Raw genomic sequence first — 20,932 nt, forward strand, 5'->3', positions numbered from 1 at the left:
ACATCGGTAGTGATCGATGAGAGCCCGCTCATTCCACCCTGCATCCGCCGCTAGAGTCACGGAATTCCAAGGCGAACTCCTGGGCACTCCTCTTCCCCTGCCGGAGGCAGACCAGACGCTCCCCCGCCGCTTTCCCCTCCGGGGATGGTCAAACACCGCCCTGAAGCGGCGGGAGAACTCTTCGTAGGTGATGGTGTTAGCGTCGATTCTCCTCCACTCTGCGTTGGCCCATTCCAACGCCTTCCCGGAAAGGCAGGAGATCAGGGCGGACACGCCCGTGTCCCGAGGGCGACGGGTGCACGGTGGCCAGGTAAAGCTCCACCTGGAGAAGGAATCCCTGACACCCGGCCGCGGTCCCATCGTAGGCCCTCGGGAGCGAGAGTCGAACTCCTCTGGGTTCCGCAGCGGGAATGGGCTGACTTGCCGATGGTGCGGGCAGGGAGGATGGCGGTGGAGGAGTCCCTCGGGTCTCCCAGCCTCGGATGGTGGTGATCACCTCCTGCAGTGCGGACCCCATCCGCAGGATCTGGTCATTTTGTTCGCGGACCCTGTCCTCCAACGTCGCCTGTGCTGCTGCGGCTCCTGCTGATTCCATCGAGAAAAGGTGTGTGATTCTGTCAGTGTAGCTGTAGGTGGGTGTGGTGGTGGAATCAGGCGCAGGACGCACAAAGTAAGTCCAAAAGACTTTAGTAGTTTGGCAACAAAACACAGCACGAAAACAAATGACCTGAGGCGAGAAACTCTGCACGCAGGCGAAATAAAGCGGGCGCACAAAATACGTGCGACAAAATACTCCAAAACACAGAATGGAGAGCAGCTCAACCGAGCAAACTGTACATACAATAGCTAAGCGCTCGACAGTGAAAACAATCACACACAACACTAGACAAACACAACGAGAACTTATAGGACACTAATACACTAAACGATAACAGGTGTAACAACAATCAGACAAAAGCAAACGAACATAGAAACATGCAACGGTGGCAGCTAGTATTCCGGAGACGACGAACGCCGAAGCCTGCCCGAGCAAGGAAGAGAGGCAGCCTCGGCCGAAACCGTGACAAGGGTAGTACAACTTCCAAGAGGACTGGACAACAGGGTCGCAAGTTGGTGCAGTTCGAGCACTTTCCCTTCAGTTAATACACTGGTGGCAATGATGGGATAATCCTCGGGCAGTCTCTCATGATAATGCCTTTGATGGAAGTGTGAGGTTTGTACCTTGATGGCACAGATTGCTCTGCAATGAAAAAGATTGTTGGTTCAAACACTGTTCTAATCACTACACAAGTAGCCTATACTGAAGCTCGGATAGCATTGGATCCTTAGATTCAGTATGTGGGCAACACTCCTGCTGAACCCACAACAGTTATAGATTGTGCTTCCAACAGTCACATCCCTCTTCCTGCTAGTCCGTAATTTACCTTTATAAAATTATGATAGACTTATTATAATTATTATAAGTCTAAGTTAATGTTGAGTAAACTGAGGTTCGTTTTTACTGGAGGCTGAACACAGCTCTACTGGTATGAAAGAAAGACAAGTAGAAACAGGATTTCAAAATATCACTTTCGTTTCCACACAACAGACACACCCCCAAGTCTACTGAGAAACAGATACACAACACTTGCAGGTCAAACTGAACCGTAGGCTCAGCTGCACGTGGATAAAATCTCCAAGCAATCTCGCTAGGTTTGTATAGTTTACTTTAAGTTACTCTTTGAACATTATCTAATTTTTGGACGATCATTGGCTTTAAGAATTCAATGTTGCATGATGGTATATGAATATGTTATTACATTGACAGCATGTCCTTCAACTTCCGGACTTTTCCTGCACCAGTTTTGCATGGTGAGAAACCTTCATCAACATTTTCGGCAACAGTCCTGTTGGGAGAGGACGGCAAACCTGACTCGAGTAAAGTCTGCAAGGAGAATGTGATAAACACACCTGGGTGGGTTGCAGGTAAGCAAATAAGTGTAGACTATTATGATGTTGGAGTAATTTCTTAAAGGTCCAATTTTTTATCTCAATATCAAATCATTTCTGGGTAACAATTAAGTACCTTACTGTGATTGTTTCCAATGAAAATGGTCAAAAATAAACAAAAATTGCTTCTTAGCAAAGGGAAATTTCTCAAGCAATAATTTTGCTAGGACTGTATGGGAGTGCAGAAGGGAAAACTGAAAATTAGCTGTTATTGGCAGAGAGGTTTAGAACTCTCTTTCTTATTAGTCTATTAACTAATGTCACCAGGCAGGGCAAAACTCCATCCCACCAAAAAAGGCAAACATTTCAGGCGGTCATTTCAAACAGCTCTTACTCTAAAAAGGCATTATCATCATTTTCACAATTTCACAGTACTATTCCAACCTCATAGTGTGGAAATATATATAAAACACAGGGAAATCGGCACTGGGCCTTTAATAGCCTAACAGGGAAATCTGCACTGGACCTTTAATAGCCTAACAGGGAAATCTGCACTGGACCTTTAATAGCCTAACAGGGAAATCTGCACTGGGCCTTTAATAGCCTAACAGGGAAATCTGCACTGACTGCACTGGGCCTTTAATAGCCTATTGTGTGCTGTGAGACTCATTGCCACTTTCCAGTAGACTTACCTGAATATTCATGATTTTTACTGGTTTGCTCTTACAATATACTCTTTCAACTCTAGGCCTGCCAGGGGCAGAACAGTGGCAAAGTAAGATGGAGTCCCCATGGAGGGAGGTGGCATGGACTGAGGAGTGAGTAGGCTATCACACCAATAAACTCAAACTTACCTATGTACACCAACTAGGCCTACAAAACTATCCACCATGTAATCATATTGAATTCATGATGACCCATGTTTACCCAGTCGCAGGGAGACCCTGATGGAGTCTATCAGTTCCTATAAGCCTGGTTGTGAGGCTGTGTCTGAGGCTCGGGTTCTGCTGCTGGGGCCTATCGGAGCCGGCAAGTCCAGCTTCATCAGCTCTGTTCAGTCAGTCTTCACAGGAAGATTCACTAACCGGGCCATGGTTGGCTCTTCCTCTGCCAGCTTCACTAAAAAGGTAGAGGTGAAAATTTTTTTGAAAATATGTGAGAAACTGGGAGTATTGGGGCTGGTTGATATAGATAAGTTACATGCAAAATAAAGATACTTAACTGGTTCAAAATATTGAGTTAAGTTACAAAAACTATTATTGTTAATCATTCCATATTGTAAACCACATAGTATTTCCTAACACATATAATTCTGTCTATGTCCTCTGTCTTAGCTCCAGTTGTTCAACATTCGTGGGCGGAATCCAAAGCAGCCTACTGCGCTGGTCCTGTGTGATGTCATGGGTCTGGGAGATGGTGAGACCACTGGACTAACCCTCCATGATACTCTGGCTATCATCAAAGGCCATGCACCCGAGGGGCACAAGGTACGTGAGGGAGAACGGACACAGGTGCCACCGGTGTGTGTAAGACAGAGTGCAAGTATTGGGAGTCAATGTTCATATAACTCAGAGTTTAGCAACGGGGCACAGTGTGTGCCGGTTTTTGTTCCAGTTTAACTCTTAACACACCTGATTCAACTAATCACAGTCTGCAATTTAGACCACTATTATGAATCAGGTGAGTTAGTGCTGGGTTGGAACATAAGCATGCAGGCAGCCTCACAGGACAGGGGCTGCTCACCCCTGATATAAATGTCTCTGTTTGGTAGAGAATATTCCAATACTCTCTCAGCTGGTTGGTTTGAATAACCAAGCTAATGTTCTCATTCCCATTCATCCTCTACAGTTCAGTCCTGAGCGGCCTGTGAGATCGGAGACTGTGGGCTATGTGAAGAAGCCGTCCCTTAAAGACAAGGTCCACTGTGTGGTCTTTGTGGTGGATGCTTCTAAAGTGTCCAGCTACACCAAAGGCCTAGGCGCCACCTTCCAACAGCTCCGAGAACACATCAGTGACCTGGGTGAGCACAATAGGAAGTGTTTTAGCAATGGCAGTAATGGTTGTTGGAACTGTGGTCAATTCTGTCAGTTGACAGTGTGTGAAACAAATGTGTTTTGTAGGTGTGCATCAAGTGGCACTGCTGACACACGTGGACCAGGTGTGTCAGGAAACCTCCCGTGAAATCACCCAGGTGTACAACAGCCGGATCGTTCAGCAGACGGTACTCTCAATAATACCCCTTATTGATGTTAGTCAGCTATTGGAACATCAGCTATTGGAACATCTGAAATGTAACCTCCCTGTATGAACAGTAGTTCTAGCGCAAATATGCAGGGGTAGGTTTATGTAAGGGTTGGTGTGAGGTGTGACCCAGGTGCGGTGCCGGATAGACAGTAGGCAGCAGGCAGAGATGGTGAAACAAGGATCTTTACTGGTGGTACCAAAGCCAGGATAAAAAATAACGGACTTGTTACGATAAAATAAAGGAGGCGCAAATTGCTCCAAAAACAGGCTGACAGCAAACATACATTTACATTTACGTCATTTAGCAGACGCTCTTATCCAGAGCGACTTACAAATTGGTGCATTCACCCTATAGCCAGTGGGATAACCACTTTACAATATTTTTTAATTAAAAAAAAATAAAAAAAATAGGGGGGGGTAGAAGGATTACTTTATCCTATCCCAGGTATTCCTTAAAGAGGTGGGGTTTCAAATGTCTCCGGAAGGTGGTGAGTGACTCCGCTGTCCTGGCGTCGTGAGGGAGCTTGTTCCACCATTGGGGTGCCAGAGCAGCGAACAGTTTTGACTGGGCTGAGCGGGAACTATGCTTCCGCAGAGGAAGGGGATCCAGCAGGCCAGAGGTGGATGAACGCAATGCCCTCGGTTGGGTGTAGGGACTGATCAGAGCCTGAAGGTACAGAGGTGCCAATCCCCTCACAGCTCCATAGGCAAGCACCATGGTCTTGTAACAGATGCGAGCTTCAACTGGAAGCCAGTGGAGTGTGCGGAGGAGCGGGGTGACGTGAGAGAACTTGGGAAGGTTGAACACCAGACGGGCTGCGGCATTCTGGATGAGTTGTAGGGGTTTAATGGCACAGGCAGGGAGCCCAGCCAACAGCGAGTTGCAGTAATCCAGACGGGAGATGACAAGTGCCTGGATTAGGACCTGTGCCGCTTCCTGTGTAAGGCAGGGTCGTACTCTCCGAATGTTGTAGAGCATGAACCTGCAGGATCGGGTCACCGCCTTGATGTTAGCGGAGAACGACAGGGTGTTGTCCAGGGTCACGCCAAGGCTCTTCGCACTCTGGGAGGAGGACACAACGGAGTTGTCAACCATGATGGCGAGATCATGGAACGGGCAGTCCTTCATCGGGAGGAAGAGCAGCTCCGTCTTGCCAAGGTTCAGCTTGAGGTGGTGATCCGTCATCCATACTGATATGTCTGCCAGATATGCAGAGATGCGATTCGCCACCTGGTTATAAGAAGTGGTTATACGAAATACTAACTACGACTGAAACAACAATGAAACAGGGATAACATTTCTCAAGTACCTGTACATACGTCTCGCGGTCAGACACTGATTAGTACTGTTTGGCATTGAGAAACTAGCAGAGAAAACTGAGCAAGGGAACACAGGGAAGTGAGGGCATAAATACACAGGTGAACAGGTAGACACAGGTGACACCAATAGGATAATGATTAATCCAGACTGTGAGTGAGGAGGTGCCTAAGGTTGTCGGAGGATGACACCTAGTGGGTCGCTCTGGAACTGCGACCCCCCTCCTGTAACAGTGCCCCCGGAAGGCAGGTGGCGCCGAGGCAGGTGGCGAAGCCTTCCAGAACCTGGAGGCGAACTGAGGGCCCCGATCCGACACCACATCTTGGGGAAGGCCGTGGACCCGGAAAACGTGCTGCAACACCAACTTAGCCGTCTCCCGGGCCGACAGGAGTTTGAGAAGGGGAATGAATTGGGCAGCCTTCGAAAACCGGTCCACAACGACCAGGATGACTGTGTATCCGTCAGAGCGGGGTAGGGTGGAAATGAAATCCAGCGAGATGTGGGACCAGGGGCGCTTGGGGATAGGCAGGGGTCGGAGCACCCCTGCTGCGGGCTGATGTGAGCTCTACGTGTGCACACACACCGGGCAAGCCGTAGCGCTGCTCTGACCAGCCTATCGATTCCCCATGAAACTGGGGTAGCAATCAGGGCGTTGGGGACAATGGGGTCGTCCCTCTCAACCAGGTCCACGGTATGAGATCGTGAACCGGAACCTGGTGAAGAACAATGCCCACCTGGCCTGGCGCGAGTTGAGCCTCTTGGCCCCCTGAATGTAGGCTAAGTTCTTATGGTCAGTCCATACGACAAATGGATGGGCGGCCCCCTCTAGCCAATGCCTCCACTCCCCCAGGGCGAGCTTGACCGCTAGCAGCTCACGGTTCCCCACGTCGTAATTCAGCGTCGCCGGGGACAGCCGACGGGAGTAAAACGTGCAGGGGTGAGTCTTACCGTCCGTGAGGAACCGCTGGGACAGGATTGCTCCCACCGCAACGTCTGAAGCATCCACCTCCACAATGAACGGCAGGGACGTATCAGGATGCCCTAGGACAGGGGCTGATGTAAAGCGCTGCTTAAGCGCATTAAATGCGTTCCCCACTTCCGGGGTCCAGGCGAAGGAGCGCACGCTCGTCTGGGTGATGGCTGTCAGGGGAGCGGCTAGGGAGATAAAATTGCAAATCAATCGGCTATAAAAATTAGCAAACCCTAAAAAAACGTTGTAGTTGCTTGAGGGAGGAGGGCTGGGGCCAATCCAGTACTGCGCTGACCATGGCTGGGCCCATCCGTAGGTCCCCCTGGGTGACGATGAACCCCAGGATGGAGACTGTCTCTGTGTGGCACATGCACTTCTCCGCCTTGACGTAGAGCTGGTGACGGAGAAGGTGTTGGAGGACCTGCCGAACGAGCTGCTGGTGTTCACTCATGTCTTTTGAAAATATTGGGATGTCATCCAAAAATACACGAAGACGCTGTAGTCGAGGAGGTCCCGGAGCACGTCATTGACCAATGCCTGGAACACCGCAGGCGCATTGGCTAGACCGAACGGCATGACTTGGTACTCGTAATGCCCACTGGGTGTGTTAAAAGCGTCTTCCACTTGTCCCCCTCCCAAATCCTCACCAGGTTGTAGGCATTTCGTAAGTCCAGCTTGGTGAAGACCCGGGCTCCCTGCAATGACTCGAATGCCGTCGTCATTAGGGGGAGAGGTTAGCGGTTCTTAACCGTGATGTCGTTGAGCGCCCGGTAATCAATGCACGGCCGCTGCCCACCGTTCTTTTTCCCCCGAAGTAGAAGCCCGCACCCGCAGGTGAGGTAGAGGGACGGATGTGACCCTCGACGAGTGCCTCGTCGATATACTCCCTCATGGCCAGCGTCTCCGGCCGGGACAAGGAAAACAATCGCCCTCGTGTGGGCATGGCGCCCGGCAGGAGATCGATAGTGCAGTCGTATGGCCTGTGAGGAGGTAGGAACTGGCTCAGAGAGGGAGGGTAACGGAACGCTCCACCCTTGGGCCAGCTTGGGACGCGAGTCCATCAGGTTGCCCACGGCCCCCGAATCCACCAATGCATGTGCCCGACGCGCATTGCGCACCGCGGGCCCACTGAACCCTGACAGGGAGAAAAGTCAGGGATTCTCTGGAGTTGGGGTCCCGTTTCCTGGCTTCTCCGGGCATGAATCGTAGTGGTGACCTGCCTGGTCGCAGTACAGGCAACGTCCCTGGCGCAGACGCCTCTGCTTCTCCATCCTGGACAAGCGCGCCTTGCGTCATTTCTCTCTCGAGCGCCCTCTCACGACGTTGATTGTCTACCCGCACCGAGAGGTCGACGAGGCCATCCAGTTGCTCAGGCAGCTCCCTGAAGGAGAGTCCTTCATCCCCTCCGATAGCCCCTGCGCGTAAAGGACGACCAAGACAGCCTCCTCCATCCTGCCTTTCGAGCCCGGGTCCGGACCTCCATGGAGTAGTCTGCCACCGAACGGTCACCCACCGAAAGGCCGTGAGCCGCCTCCCGACCTCGTGCCCCAACACCACCCGAGAGGTGTCGAACACCTTGCATAGCTCTCAGGTGAATTGGTAGGAGTCGGAGCAAGCCAGAGTTTGGCTCTCCCACTACGCGGTAGCCCAGGAAAGGGCCCGACCCGTCAACAGAGTGATAATGTAGTTCACCCGGCCCTGCTCCGTCGGGAAGGAGGAGGGTTGTAGGCTGAATACCAGGGAACACTGGGTGAGGAATTCCCTGCAGCCCTCTGGACGTCCGTCGTACCTCTCCGGAGGTGGTAGGCGGGGTTCCCGCGATGTCGCAGGCGAGACTGGAGACGCCGCTGCCGCGGCTTCCGCTCTGCTGGCTGCCGGGGCTGGTCGGGTGTCCACCCGGCTCAGCACGGCAATCGTCAGCAGGCGGAGATTCTCGTGATCTGCTGCAGGGTGCGGTCGTGCTGGTTCAGCATAGCTCCCTGCGTGCTGCCTCTGCTGGGTCCATATTGGCTCAGTTTTCTGTAAGGGTTGGTGTGAAGTGTGACCCAGGTGCGGTGCCGGAGAGACAGTAGGCAGTAGGCAGAGACAAGGATCTTTACTGGTGGTTCCAAAGCCAGGATACAAAATAACGGACTTGTCAAAATAAAATAAAGGAGGAGCAAATTGGTCTCCAAAAACAGGCTGACAGCAAACATACGAAATACTAACTACGACTGAAACAACAATGAAACAGGGATAACATTTCTCAAGTACCTGTACATACGTCTCGCGGTCAGACACTGATTAGTACTGCTTGGCATCAAGAAACTAGCAGAGAAAACTGAGCAAGGGAACACAGGGAAGTGAGGGCATAATTACACAGGTGAACAGGTAGACACAGGTGACACCAATAGGATAATGATTAATCCAGACTGTGAGTAAGGAGGTGCCTAAGGTTGTCGGAGGATGAACTGTAACCCCCTCCTGTAACAGGTTTAGGGCTAGGGTTACAATTACGGTTAGGATTAGTATCAGGGTTAGGGTTACGTTAAAGGTTAGGGAAAATAGGATTTTGAATAGGAATCAATTGTTTGGTCCTCACAAGTATAGTAAAACAAATGTTTGTGTGTGTGTGTGTGTGTGTGTGTGTGTGAGTGCGCGTGCGTGCGTGCGTGCGTGCGTGTGTGTGTGTGTGTGTGTGTGTGTGTGTAGATTAATAAGGCGGGGGCTCTGCTTGGCATGTCCACCTCCTACATCGTCCCGGTGAAGAACTACTCGTCTGAGCTGGACGTTGATGAGAACACAGACATCCTTCTGCTCAGTGCTGTGGACCACATCCTGCAGTATGTGGATCTGCACTTCCAGGACTGTGCAGCAACAATGCCTAACCTGTCTCTTTAAAAAGGCTGTGAAATGCTGTGTAATATAAAAATGTATAACATATGTTTATCATGTTTTATAACTTGCTTACACTATTGTTAACTTGTTAACATATGTCTTGCTTTGAGTAAAACGAATGTGTAAGAGCCATTTTGAACTGTGTATAAGTTGTCTGTCTAGGGATGACTTAACCTGTTTTGTACACTAGGGGCACTCTCACATGGGGTTATGGGTCAATGGCCACATGTATATAGGTACAACGTGTTAGCTTAGCACAGGTGAGCAAGTATGGTTAGCTGCAGCCCAATATGGTGACCGGAGTATGGGCGAGTGGGTGTGTCAAAAAGAGTGGGTGTATGGAAAGTGAATCAGCTAATTGGGCAGATTTGTTTTCACTCAAGACCGTTTTGCATGGCTAATTTGACTACACGACCAGTTGATAAACCGGCAACGGCAACCAGTGCACCGGGTGTTGAATCATTGTGCCTGCCGACTTGATGTGCTTCCTACTTCGTGTCAAGGTTGTGTCGCTAACGTGACCATTTCTTTCTCTCACATTATTTTATTTCAAGTAGCATAGCAACTTACACAAGAAATAACTAATATTGATAACCATCTAGATGTCACCTTGATTCATACATACAGTCTACTACTCAATGGGGAGGGCATGAACGGCAACAACAAGGGTAGAGTGACGTTCGCTCCCGCTTGACAATTACTACTGTCTGGCAACAGCGTGGGAAGTAGCTACCTAGTAGCCAATATCAGGGTGACAGCTGTACATTCATTCCATGCATGAAGTACACCCATCATCAATACTATTAATTTAAAAAAAACAATCATCAGTTTTATAACTGAAAATGTACCATTATTTTTTGTGTGTAAAACTGACAGTGAAAAATGACTCAGACTCATCCTCTGGCTTAAAAACAAAGTCCAAACTCTCACTGTATGGTAGGTCAATGTAAGGTGGTTGCAAGGTAAGAAATGGAAGAAGAAAAATACACAGCTCAATGAAAATAGTCTAACCCACGTGTCAAACTCATTCCACGGACGGCCGAGTGTCTGCTGGTTTTCGCTCCTCCTTTGTACTTGATTGATGAATGAAGGTCACTAATTAATAAAGAACTCCCCTCACCTGGTTGTCTATGTCTTATTTGAAAGTTAAAACCAAAAACCCGCAGACACTAGGCCCTTCATGGAATGAGTTTGACACCCCTGGTCTAACCTATAGCAGAGTGCTTTCGACTCACCAACTCCTTTCCACACGCCCACTCCTTTCCACACGCCCATTATTTTCTTTCAACATACCCACTCGCCCATACCCCGGTCGCCATTTTGGGATGCATCTACCCGCTTCTCCAGGTGAGGGACACGTTCAACGGGGACAGGGTCACTCTTCCTGTCTACGGTGGCCCATAAGGCCTTTCTGGAGATAAACGAGGAGGCCACCACTGGCATAGTGACCCTAGAGATCCTAGTAAATTTACATTGTAGTCATTTAGCCGACGCTCTTATCCAGAGCGACTTACAGTTAGTGCATTCATCTTAAGATAGCTAGGTGGGACAACCACATATCACATATCCTCAATAAAGTAGCTATCAGCAAAGTCAGAGCTAGTAAGGGGGGGAAGCCAATTGCGAGTGTTGGTTCACGAAATACATGTTATTATATATGTATTTTATTAGTATTATTATTCCTAAGTCTATGATGGTGACGTTTTTGTATGATCCGACTGGAATGCTTCACGGCAGACCACCTTTTCCTCTTCTCTATAGACACAAGACCAACTCCATCCTCTTCCTCCACACGTTTTGCTCTCCTCTGTAGAATAAGTGTAGAGAGAAACTGAATCCTTTAAGCCATATACAAAATTGCTATTTGGGGATTGAAGAGTGCTAGCTAGCTATTATCTTTATCTGTTAAAAATAAGCCTCCAATCATAATTTAAAATGTTGGGTGATTTGAATAAATTCACTATAAGATAACAGTTTATTTCCATTTTGGTACAGTGATAGAAACTTTATTGGTGTAAGAGTGTGAATTGGAGTTGATGATCATTGATTAGTAATGTCTGGCCTGTGTCTATAAATTCCTGTGTGTCAAGTGAAATGATTGAGATGGTGGTTGGTTCTAGAGAGTAAAGACATGTTTTGTAAAGCTCCTGTCTGGTCTTAACTTTCCTATAGTTGACGTTCCAATCTCCGAACCCTCTAAACGGAGTGTTATATTGGCATTGAAAAATATTATCTTGTTTTAAACTTACAGGCCTAAGCAAGCACCCTGGACTATACCAAGTAATATGAACATATTCAATCAAGCAAACCACTATATAATGTAACAGGGCATCATCTGGCAAATTCCATAATAAATAACATAATTTCACTTATAGTACGTCTTTCACAATACATGAAAATCATTGCACATCCTGTTGTGTTCTAATCAATGCACTATGTTTTCAGATAGTCCCGATATCATCTCTGTTCCTATTAGATGAGTTTGCTAATGGTGAGCCCAGCAGCAGAGGGAAATTGGTGTCTTGCTGAAAATGTGTTGCATCAATTTAGTATTTCAAGCAATAGGCCTAAGTGTAGCCCTCAGTATGTCAGTGTACAGCCTCTTCCAAGAGGTCTGGACTTATTAAGCATGGGTGGTAGTGAGCTATCCCTGTAACAGCCGGGTTGCAAGTTGGTGCAGTTTGAGCACTTCCCCTTCAATTGCTACACTGGCAGCAACGGTGGGATAATCCTCCTGTAGTCTCTCATTCTCATGCCTTTGATGGAAGTGTGAGGTCTGGAACTTTATGGCACAGATTGCCCTGAAACGAGAAAGATCGCTGGTTCAAACACTGTTCTAATTACTACACAAGTAGCCTACACTGAAACTCGGATATACACTTATTATAATTATTCTATAGCCTAAGTCTATGCTGAGTAGGCTGTGCTTATGCTGAACACAGCTATACTGGTATGAAACACTGTCCCTGTAGCCATACTGGGCTGGAACCAGTGATCTTCTACTTTGCAACACAAGTGACCACCCTCCTTGACAACGTATCAACTGTTTGAGGTATACAAAAGGTACCAATTGGGTAGCTCCATCAGCAACATTTCAAGCTAGCTGTGGAGTGAGCTTACGGCACGTTCTTAACTCTGTTACACAAGGAGTACTGGCACCGGAATGGCCCGCCCTCCCTGGCTCCCCTTGAGCCTGTGTAGGGTTATGATATGATTTGGTTTTTAACAGAAAAGTAGGTTGATTTAGTTTTATTTTATTGGTAGTTTGTATGATGTTTTGTCTTCTTCCCCACATTGAAACTGTTTTGGACATATTGTTAACATCCCGCTCAGTAGGTGGCGGCATGCACATTACATTTGTGCGTGCCAGAGAAGAAGAAGAACTTCCTATCTTTCGTTTCCTCATAACAGACACACCCCACAGACACACTTCTCTACTGAGAAGCAGATAGGTAATGCTTGCATGTTAAACTGAACTCAGCTGGGTCAGCGCTAAAATCTCCAAGCAAACTTCTCACTACTGTTTTTGCATTATTTAGGCTACTTTAAGTAAGTAAGTAGCTAAGTAAATTAGGTTCTTCTTTGAACCCTATCTGATTCTAGGATGACTGTAATTGGCACAACATTTTTGAAAGTTGTGATAAATGATTGAATATGTTATTACATTGACAGCATGTCCTTCGGCGGCTTCATGCAACCTGTTAAGGTAGGCCTAACTGAGATTTCTGCACCAGTTTTTGGTGGGGGTACATCTTTCTCAGTATTACCGTTAGTCTCTGAAATCCCAGTGACTACATCGGCAGGGGACGACAAATCCAAGTCCAGGAGGAGAATGACAAAAAACTCTGAGGAGAATGGGATAAACTCATCTGGGGGTTTTGCAGGTAAGCAAAATAACAGCATAGACTATCATGATGCCGGAGTAATTTCAAAATAGCGTATTGTGTGCTGTTTAATTGCCACTTTCCAGTAGACTAGACTTACCTAAACATTCATGATGTTCACTAGTTTGCTCTTACACTATACTCTATCGACTCTAGGCCTGCCAGGGGCAGAACAGTGGCAAAGTAAGATGGAGTCCCCATGGAGGGAGGTGGCATGGACTGAGGAGTGAGTAGGCTATCACACCAATAAACTCAAACGTACCTATGTACACCTAATAAGGTACTAAACACATGGGTAGACAATGCTATGTTTCCTACCCGGTCGGAAGACAATGACAAACATAACACGCAGCACCCCTTCTACGGGCATGTGGGGGAGGGTTCTTGAAATGTAACATTCAATAAAAATGTAGCTGCTGGAAGTTACCAGACCATTCTAGACGTTTTGACTAATACAAAATTCTCCATACCTCCAAAAGAGTCGTGACATAACAACAGGATTTGGAGGCATGGCTACGTGAGACTACATCTGGTGTAATCAAAATTAATTTAAAATGACCCATGTTTACCCAGTCGCAGGAAGACCCTGATGGAGTCTATCAGTTCATATAAGCCTGGTTGTGAGGCTGTGTCTGAGGCTCGGGTTCTGCTGCTGGGGCCTGTCGGAGCCGGCAAGTCCAGCTTCATCAGCTCTGTTCAGTCAGTCTTCACAGGAAGAGTCACTAACCGGGCCATGGTTGGCTCTTCCTCTGCCAGCTTCACCAAAAAGGTAGAGGTAAAAAACAACAAAGTATTTGAGTTTGTGAGAAACTGGGAGTTTTGGGGCTGGTTGATATAGATAAATTACATGCAAAATAAAGATACTTGACTGGTTCAAAATATTGAGTTAAGTTACAAAAATTATTATTGTTAATCATTCCATATTGTAAACCACATAGTATTTCCTAACACATATAATTCTGTCTATGTCCTCTGTCTTAGCTCAAGTTGTTCAACATCTGTAGGCAGAGTCCGGCGCAGCCTACTGCGCTGGTCCTGTGTGATGTCATGGGTCTGGGAGATGGGGAGACCGCTGGACTAACCCTCCATGACACTCTGGCTATCATCAAAGGCCATGCACCCGAGGGACACAAGGTACGTGAGGGAGAACGGACACATGTGCCACCGGTGTGTGTAAGACAGAGTGCAAGTATTGGGAGTCAACGTTCAATTTAGACCACTATTATGAATCAGGTGAGTTAGTGCTTAGGGTTGGAACATAAGCATGCAGGCAGCCTCACAGGACAGGAGTTGCTCACCCCTGATATAAATGTCTCTGTTTGGTAGAGAATATTCCAATACTCTCTCAGCTGGTTGGTTTGAATAACCAAGCTAATGTTCTCATTCCCATTCATCCTCTACAGTTCAGTCCTGAGCAGCCTGTGAGATCGGAGACTGTGGGCTATGTGAAGAAGCCGTCCCTTAAAGACAAGGTCCACTGTGTGGTCTTTGTGGTGGATGCTTCTAAAGTGTCCAGCTACACCAAAGGCCTAGGCGCCACCTTCCAACAGCTCCGAGAACACATCAGTGACCTGGGTGAGCACGAAAGGAAGTGTTTTAGCAATGGCAGTAATGGTTGTTGGAACTGTGGTCAATTCTGTCAGTTGACAGTGTGTGAAACAAATGTGTTTTGTAGGTGTGCATCAAGTGGCACTGCTGACACACGTGGACCAGGTGTGTCAGGAAACCGCCCGTGAAATCACCCAGGTGTACAACAGCCGGATCGTTCAGCAGACGGTACTCTCAATAATACCCCTTATTGATGTTAGTCAGCTATTGGAACATCAGCTATTGGAACATCTGAAATTTAACCTCCCTGTATGAACAGTAGTTCTAGCGCAAATATGCAGGGGTAGGTTTATGTAAGGGTTGGTGTGAGGTGTGACCCAGGTGCGGTGCCGGATAGACAGTAGGCAGTAGGCAGAGACAAGGATCTTTACTGGTGGTACCAAAGCCAGGATACAAAATAACGGACTTGTTACGATAAAATAAAGGAGGAGCAAATTGGTCTCCAAAAACAGGCTGACAGCAAACATACGAAATACTAACTACGACTGAAACAACAATGAAACAGGGATAACACTTCTCAAGTACCTGTACATACGTCTCGCGGTCAGACACTGATTAGTACTGTTTGCCATTGAGAAACTAGCAGAGAAAACTGAGCAAGGGAACACAGGGAAGTGAGGGCATAAATACACAGGTGAACAGGTAGACACAGGTGACACCAATAGGATAATGATTAATCCAGACTGTGAGTAAGGAGGTGCCTAAGGTTGTCGGAGGATGACACCTAGTGGGTCGCTCCGGAACTGCGACCCCCCTCCTGTAACAGTGCCCCCGGAAGGCAGGTGGCGCCGAGGCAGATGGCGAAGCCTTCCAGAACCTGGAGGCGAACTGAGGGCCCCGATCCGACACCACATCTTGGGGAAGGCCGTGGACCCGGAAAACGTGCTGCAACACCAACTTAGCCGTCTCCCGGGCCGACAGGAGTTTGTGAAGGGGAATGAAGTGGGCAGACTTCGAAAACCGGTCCACAACGACCAGGATGACTGTGTATCCATCAGAGCGGGGTAGGGTGGAAATGAAATCCAGCGAGATGTGGGACCAGGGGCGCTTGGGGATAGGCAGGGGTCGGAGCACCCCTGCTGCGGGCTGATGTGAGCTCTACGTGCGCACACACACCGGGCAAGCCGTAGCGCTGCTCTGACCAGCCTATCGATTCCCCATGAAACTGGGGTAGCAATCAGGGCGTTGGGGACAATGGGGTCGTCCCTCTCAACCAGGTCCACGGGGTCGAACTGCCGGGAGAGCGCGTCAGGCTTGGTGTTCTTCGACCCCGGACGGTATGAGATCGTGAACCGGAACCTGGTGAAGAACAATGCCCACCTGGCCTGGCGCGAGTTGAGCCTCTTGGCCCCCTGAATGTAGACTAAGTTCTTATGGTCAGTCCATACGACAAATGGATGGGCGGCCCCCTCTAGCCAATGCCTCCACTCCCCCAGGGCGAGCTTGACCGCTAGCAGCTCACGGTTCCCCACGTCGTAATTCAGCGTCGCCGGGGACAGCCGACGGGAGTAAAACGTGCAGGTGTGAGTCTTACCGTCCGTGAGGAACCGCTGGGACAGGATTGCTCCCACCGCAACGTCTGAAGCATCCACCTCCACAATGAACGGCAGGGACGTATCAGGATGCCCTAGGACAGGGGCTGATGTAAAGCGCTGCATAAGCGCATTAAATGTGTTCCCCGCTTCCGGGGTCCAGGTGAAGGAGCGCACGCTCGTCTGGGTGATGGCTGTCAGGGGAGCGGCTAGGGAGATAAAATTGCAAATCAATCGGCTATAAAAATTAGCAAACCCTAAAAAACGTTGTAGTTGCTTGAGGGAGGAGGGCTGGGGCCAATCCAGTACTGCGCTGACCTTGGCTGGGCCCATCCGTAAGTCCCCCTGAGTGACGATGAACCCCAGGATGGAGACTGTCTCTGTGTGGAACATGCACTTCTCCGCCTTGACGTAGAGCTGGTGACGGAGAAGGTGTTGGAGGACCTGCCGAACGTGCTGCTGGTGTTCACTCATGTCTTTTGAAAATATTAGGATGTCATCCAAATATATACGAAGACGCTGTAGTCGAGGAGGTCCCGGAGCACGTCATTGACCAATGCCTGGAACACCGCAGGCGCATTGGCTAGACCGAACGGCATGACTTGGTACTCGTAATGCCCACTGGGTGTGTTAAACGCGTCTTCCACTTGTCCCCCTCCCAAGTCCTCACCAGGTTGTAGGCATTTCGTAAGTCCAGCTTGGTGAAGACCCGGGCTCCCTGCAATGACTCGAATGCCGTCGTCATCAGGGGGAGAGGTTAGAGGTTCTTAACCGTGATGTCGTTGAGCGCCCGGTAATCAATGCACGGCCGCTGCCCACCGTTCTTTTTCCCCCGAAGAAGAAGCCCGCGCCCGCAGGTGAGGTAGAGGGACGGATGTGACCCTCGACGAGTGCCTCGTCGATATACTCCCTCATGGCCAGCGTCTCCGGCCGGGACAAGGAAAACAATCGCCCTCGTGTGGGCATGGCGCCCGGCAGGAGATCGATAGTGCAGTCGTATGGCCTGTGAGGAGGTAGGAACTGGCTCAGAGAGGGAGGGTAACGGAACGCTCCACCCTTGGGCCAGCGTCGCGTCCATCACGTTGCCCGCGGCCCCCGAATCCACCAATGCATGTGCCCGACGCGCATTGCGCACCGCGGGCCCACTGAACCCTGACGGGGAGAAAAGTCAGGGAGTCTCTGGAGTTGGGGTCCCGTTTCCTGGCTTCTCCGGGCATGAATCGTAGTGGTGACCTGCCTGGTCGCAGTACAGGCAACGTCCCTGGCGCAGACGCCTCTGCTTCTCCATCCTGGACAAGCGCGCCTTGCGTCATTCCTCTCTCGTGCGCCTTCTCACGACGCTGATTGTCTACCCGCACCGAGAGGTCGATGAGGCCATCCAGTTGCTCAGGCAGCTCCCTGAAGGAGAGTCCTTCATCCCCTCCGATAGCCCCTGCGCGTAAAGGACGACCAAGACAGCCTCCTCCATCCTGCCTTTCGAGCCCGGGTCCGGACCTCCATGGAGTAGTCTGCCACCGAACGGTCACCCACCCGAAAGGCCGTGAACCGCCTCCCGACCTCGTGCCCCAACACCACCCGAGAGGTGTCGAACACCTTGCATAGCTCTCAGGTGAATTGGTAGGAGTCGGAGCAAGCCAGAGTTTGGCTCTCCCACTACGCGGTAGCCCAGGAAAGGGCCCGACCCGTCAACAGAGTGATAATGTAGGCCACCCGGCCCTGCTCCGTCGGGAAGGAGGAGGGTTGTAGGCTGAATACCAGGGAACACTGGGTGAGGAATTCCCTGCAGCCCTCTGGACGTCCGTCGTACCTCTCCGGAGGTGGTAGGCGGGGTTCCCGCGATGTCGCAGGCGAGACTGGAGACGCCGCTGCCGCGGCTTCCGCTCTGCTGGCTGCCGGGGCTGGTCGGGTGTCCACCCGGCTCAGCACGGCAATCGTCAGCAGGCGGAGATTCTCGTGATCTGCTGCAGGGTGCGGTCGTGCTGGTTCAGCATAGATCCCTGCGTTGCCAATGCGCTATGATACTGTGCTGCCTCTGCTGGGTCCATATTGGCTCAGTTTTCTGTAAGGGTTGGTGTGAAGTGTGACCCAGGTGCGGTGCCGGAGAGACAGTAGGCAGTAGGCAGAGACAAGGATCTTTACTGGTGGTTCCAAAGCCAGGATACAAAATAACGGACTTGTCAAAATAAAATAAAGGAGGAGCAAATTGGTCTCCAAAAACAGGCTGACAGCAAACATACGAAATACTAACTACGACTGAAACAACAATGAAACAGGGATAACATTTCTCAAGTACCTGTACATACGTCTCGCGGTCAGACACTGATTAGTACTGCTTGGCATCGAGAAACTAGCAGAGAAAACTGAGCAAGGGAACACAGGGAAGTGAGGGCATAATTACACAGGTGAACAGGTAGACACAGGTGACACCAATAGGATAATGATTAATCCAGACTGTGAGTAAGGAGGTGCCTAAGGTTGTCGGAGGATGAACTGCAACCCCCTCCTGTAACAGGTTTAGGGCTAGGGTTACAATTACGGTTAGGATTAGTATCAGGGTTAGGGTTACGTTAAAGGTTAGGGAAAATAGGATTTTGAATAGGAATCAATTGTTTGGTCCTCACAAGTATAGTAAAACAAATGTGTGTGTGTGTGTGTGTGTGTGTGTGTGTGTGTGTGTGTGTGTGTGTAGATTAATAAGGCGGGGGCTCTGCTTGGCATGTCCACCTCCTACATCGTCCCGGTGAAGAACTACTCGTCTGAGCTGGACGTTGATGAGAACACAGACATCCTTCTGCTCAGTGCTGTGGACCACATCCTGCAGTATGTGGATCTGCACTTCCAGGACTGTGCAGCAACAGAGCCTAACCTGTCTCATTAAAAAGGCTGTGAAATGCTGTGTAATATAAAAATGTATAACATATGTTTATCATGTTTTATAACTTGCTTACCTTATTGTTAACTTGTTAACAGATGTCTTGCTTTGAGTAAAACAAATGTCTAAGAGCCATTTTGAACTGTGTATATGTTGTCTGTCTAAGGATTTCTTAACCTGTTTTGTACACTAGGGGCACTCTCACATGGGGTTATGGGTCACTGGCCACATGTATATAGGTACAACGTGTTAGCTTAGCACAGGTGAGCAAGTATGGTTAGCTGCAGCCCAATATGGTGACCGGAGTATGGGCGAGTGGGTGTGTCAAAAAGAGTGGGTGTATGGAAAGCGAATCAGCTAATTGGGCAGATTTGTTTTCACTCAAGACCGTTTTGCATGACTAATTTGACTACACGACCAGTTGATAAACCGGCAACGGAAACCAGTGCACCGGGTGTTGAATCATTGTGCCTGCCGACTTGATGTGCTTCCTACTTCGTGTCAAGGTTGTGTCGCTAACGTGACCATTTCTTTCTCTCACATTATTTTATTTCAAGTAGCATAGCAACTTACACAAGAAATAACTAATATTGATAACCATCTAGATGTCACCTTGATTCATACATACAGTCTACTACTCAATGGGGAGGGCATGAACGGCAACAACAAGGGTAGAGTGACGTTCGCTCCCGCTTGACAATTACTACTGTCTGGCAACAGCGTGGGAAGTAGCTACCTAGTAGCCAATATCAGGATGACAGCTGTACATTCATTCCATGCATGAAGTACACCCATCATCAATACTTTTAATAAAAAAAAAACAATCATCAGTTTTATAACTGAAAATGTACCATTATTTTTTGTGTGTAAAACTGACAGTGAAAAATGACTCAGACTCATCCTCTGGCTTAAAAACAAAGTCCAAACTCGCACTGTATGGTAGGTCAATGTAAGGTGGTTGCAAGGTAAGAAATGGAAGAAGAAAAATACACAGCTCAATGAAAATAGTCTAACCCACGTGTCAAACTCATTCCACGGACGGCCGAGGGTCTGCTGGTTTTCGCTCCTCCTTTGTACTTGATTGATGAATGAAGGTCACTAATTATTAAAGAACTCCCCTCACCTGGTTGTCTATGTCTTATTTGAAAGTTAAAACCAAAAACCCGCAGACACTAGGCCCTTCATGGAATGAGTTTGACACCCCTGGTCTATCCTATAGCAGAGTGCTTTCGACTCACCAACTCCTTTCCACACGCCCACTCCTTTCCACACGCCCATTATTTTCTTTCAACATACCCACTCGCCCATACCCCGGTCGCCATTTTGGGATGCATCTACCCGCTTCTCCAGGTGAGGGACCCGTTCAACGGGGACAGGGTCACTCTTCCTGTCTACGGTGGCCCATAAGGCCTTTCTGGAGATAAACGAGGAGGCCACCACTGGCATGGTGACCCTAGAGATCCTAGTAAATTTACATTGTAGTCATTTAGCCGACGCTCTTATCCAGAGCGACTTACAGTTAGTGCATTCATCTTAAGATAGCTAGGTGGGACAACCACATATCACATATCCTCAATAAAGTAGCTATCAGCAAAGTCAGAGCTAGTAAGGGGGGGAAGCCAATTGCGAGTGTTGGTTCACGAAATACATGTTATTATATATGTATTTTATTAGTATTATTATTCCTAAGTCTATGAT

The 20,932-nt window shown here is 48.9% G+C and overlaps 2 protein-coding genes across 7 annotated transcripts; both read left to right on the top strand.

Moving 5' to 3' along the window:
* Positions 1-1,613: 1,613 nt before the first annotated feature.
* LOC123481329 (interferon-induced protein 44-like) lies at positions 1,614-9,470 on the top strand. Of its 2 annotated transcripts, none has more exons than XM_045223626.1 (8): positions 1,614-1,692; positions 1,843-1,965; positions 2,678-2,747; positions 2,861-3,056; positions 3,264-3,416; positions 3,778-3,949; positions 4,050-4,150; positions 9,153-9,470. In XM_045223626.1, the coding sequence occupies exons 3-8, from the start codon at positions 2,710-2,712 to the stop codon at positions 9,339-9,341; spliced, it is 849 nt and encodes a 282-aa protein (XP_045079561.1). In that variant the 5' UTR covers positions 1,614-1,692; positions 1,843-1,965; positions 2,678-2,709; the 3' UTR covers positions 9,342-9,470. The 2 variants fall into 2 exon arrangements, with proteins under 2 accessions (XP_045079561.1, XP_045079560.1); XM_045223625.1 differs by having other exon boundaries at positions 1,620-1,692; positions 1,808-1,965.
* Positions 9,471-12,741: 3,271 nt separating this feature from the next.
* On the top strand, positions 12,742-20,356 carry LOC121576495 (interferon-induced protein 44). Of its 5 annotated transcripts, none has more exons than XM_045223539.1 (8): positions 12,742-12,790; positions 13,011-13,222; positions 13,379-13,448; positions 13,796-13,997; positions 14,204-14,356; positions 14,626-14,797; positions 14,898-14,998; positions 19,052-20,356. In XM_045223539.1, the coding sequence occupies exons 2-8, from the start codon at positions 13,012-13,014 to the stop codon at positions 19,238-19,240; spliced, it is 1,098 nt and encodes a 365-aa protein (XP_045079474.1). In that variant the 5' UTR covers positions 12,742-12,790; position 13,011; the 3' UTR covers positions 19,241-20,356. The 5 variants fall into 5 exon arrangements, with proteins under 5 accessions (XP_045079474.1, XP_045079472.1, XP_045079471.1 ...); XM_045223537.1 differs by having other exon boundaries at positions 12,763-12,891; XM_045223536.1 differs by having other exon boundaries at positions 12,763-12,887.
* Positions 20,357-20,932: the final 576 nt, after the last annotated feature.

Source organism: Coregonus clupeaformis, chromosome 11, assembly GCF_020615455.1.
Source record: "Coregonus clupeaformis isolate EN_2021a chromosome 11, ASM2061545v1, whole genome shotgun sequence".
NCBI classification, from domain to species: Eukaryota; Metazoa; Chordata; class Actinopteri; order Salmoniformes; family Salmonidae; genus Coregonus; species Coregonus clupeaformis.

Excerpts from the sequence above, each read along its gene's own strand:
- LOC123481329 (XM_045223625.1), top strand. The coding sequence starts at position 1,809 with ATGTCCTTCAACTTCCGGACTTTTCCTGCACCAGTTTTGCATGGTGAG. Across the intron at positions 1,966-2,677 it reads CACACCTGGGTGGGTTGCAG|GCCTGCCAGGGGCAGAACAG; the intron begins GTAAGCAAATAA and ends TTTCAACTCTAG. Across the intron at positions 3,417-3,777 it reads ATGCACCCGAGGGGCACAAG|TTCAGTCCTGAGCGGCCTGT; the intron begins GTACGTGAGGGA and ends CATCCTCTACAG.
- LOC121576495 (XM_045223539.1), top strand. The coding sequence starts at position 13,012 with ATGTCCTTCGGCGGCTTCATGCAACCTGTTAAGGTAGGCCTAACTGAG. Across the intron at positions 13,449-13,795 it reads GAGGTGGCATGGACTGAGGA|TCGCAGGAAGACCCTGATGG; the intron begins GTGAGTAGGCTA and ends ATGTTTACCCAG. Across the intron at positions 14,999-19,051 it reads GCCGGATCGTTCAGCAGACG|ATTAATAAGGCGGGGGCTCT; the intron begins GTACTCTCAATA and ends GTGTGTGTGTAG.